Source organism: Amblyomma mixtum, chromosome 6 (genome assembly GCF_055824585.1).
Source record: "Amblyomma mixtum isolate Tamu chromosome 6, ASM5582458v1, whole genome shotgun sequence".
In the NCBI taxonomy this organism is placed as follows: domain Eukaryota; kingdom Metazoa; phylum Arthropoda; class Arachnida; order Ixodida; family Ixodidae; genus Amblyomma; species Amblyomma mixtum.
In genome coordinates, this window is record NC_143017.1 from 45308569 (window position 1) to 45309989 (window position 1421).

Here is a 1421-nt window from a genome sequence, read left to right on the forward strand (position 1 = left end):
TCGACGCGTCACCCCTAGACAAGTGAGGCACTTTCATTCGACTTGGTCAAGGGGAGGCTTTGTGTGTGACATGGTTTATCACGTGGCCTATTATGCTTACTGATGTATGCTAATTAGTGCGTGTAATTATAAACTGGTATTAGTAAAGAAAGAAGGTAGCAAATAACAATGAACGCTGTCGCGTCTTACCCTTAAGGCGGAACCTTAATGTCCCCCTAATTTTATGCTAAAGATGACCAAGCTTTGTAGGCTTCCTGGCTACGCTCCCGACACCTCTGCCGTGTAAAATAAAGGTGGCTTGACTTGGCTACGCCAGCTAGTACCAGTGACTGCCGCACTGACACTGACACTTCTTTAAAGCGAGTCTGCAGCCACTTCGACAGCCTAGGACAGGAATCGACAGTCAGCGATTATACGCGCCGAAAAGAGCGTTTCGAAAAGTGCCTAAAGATGTGCATTCTCAATTTTCTCAACGTGCGTCCCCTCATGAATGGAGGACATACCAAGTATGTCCTCATCCAGCCGCTGCCTGTTTCCACACGACACTGAGGACTGTATCGGGAGAATCAAGTCCTGTATAGCCCTGTATAGCGCAAACTTTATGAAGGAGACTCATCTAGGCTCCATGCCTCGTGCAGGCTAAAGAATGACGCGGCCAACGGTAGACCGAAACGACGCCACCGCTCAACTCACAACCACCCCGCGTGCAGGCAGGTCAAAAGGGGCACCGCGCATCAGTACACACGCACGACTCAACTGCACTCACCGATTCCATGGCGAGGTGCGAATGGAAAGTCCTGGACTTGCTGTGGATTTGCTGCAACGTGTGCGCTGTTATTTTGTGTCGCCTTCGAGACGCTGCCAGGCGCTGCCGACGATACGCGCCGCGTTTTTATTCCGACGTCCACCGAAGGAAAAGCACGGCTGGAACGCCGGTCAATCTGTCGAGAACGCCCCTATCTTGAGCGCGGCTAGAGAGCATCTCTTATCGCGCGGCCGTTCTTGTATTCATTGCTCGCAGATGCTAGGCCCACAATCGCAGACAGCGGGAGAGTGGGAGACTACACGACTTCGCGCTGCTGCCGCGGCGTATGAAACGCTGCTCTAACGATACGGTAGTACGCTCGCCATCCTGCATCGTCGTCAGAGTTAATAGGGAAGAAGGAAAACAAGAAGCAGCGCGCCTCCAAATCTGCGAGGTTAGAAGTCCGTCGCGACGCTACAGGCCGCAGCGCCAGTCCCAGATAAGCTACTGGTATGACAAGAGTGCTTGGTGCTGCGGATGTAGAGAGAGAGAGAGACTCTTTAATGAAGAGCAGAGAATTTAGCCGGCGTTTAAAAATCGCTGGCATGCTACTCTGCGTAGGGAGGGGAATTTGGCAGATAAGGACAGAAGGAGAGCAGAGTGGAAGAGGTAAAAA

General features: G+C 52.0%; 1 protein-coding gene across 1 annotated transcript in view; it reads right to left on the reverse strand.

Moving 5' to 3' along the window:
- The window catches only part of LOC149338954 (uncharacterized), a 50051-nt gene extending 49085 nt beyond the window's left edge, over nt 1–966 (reverse strand). The window contains exon 1 of the mRNA XM_089547831.1: nt 767–966. Coding sequence (XP_089403957.1) covers nt 767–775 — 9 coding nt within the window. The 5' untranslated portion in view covers nt 776–966. The remainder of the gene's footprint in view (nt 1–766) is intronic.
- Nucleotides 967–1421: the final 455 nt, after the last annotated feature.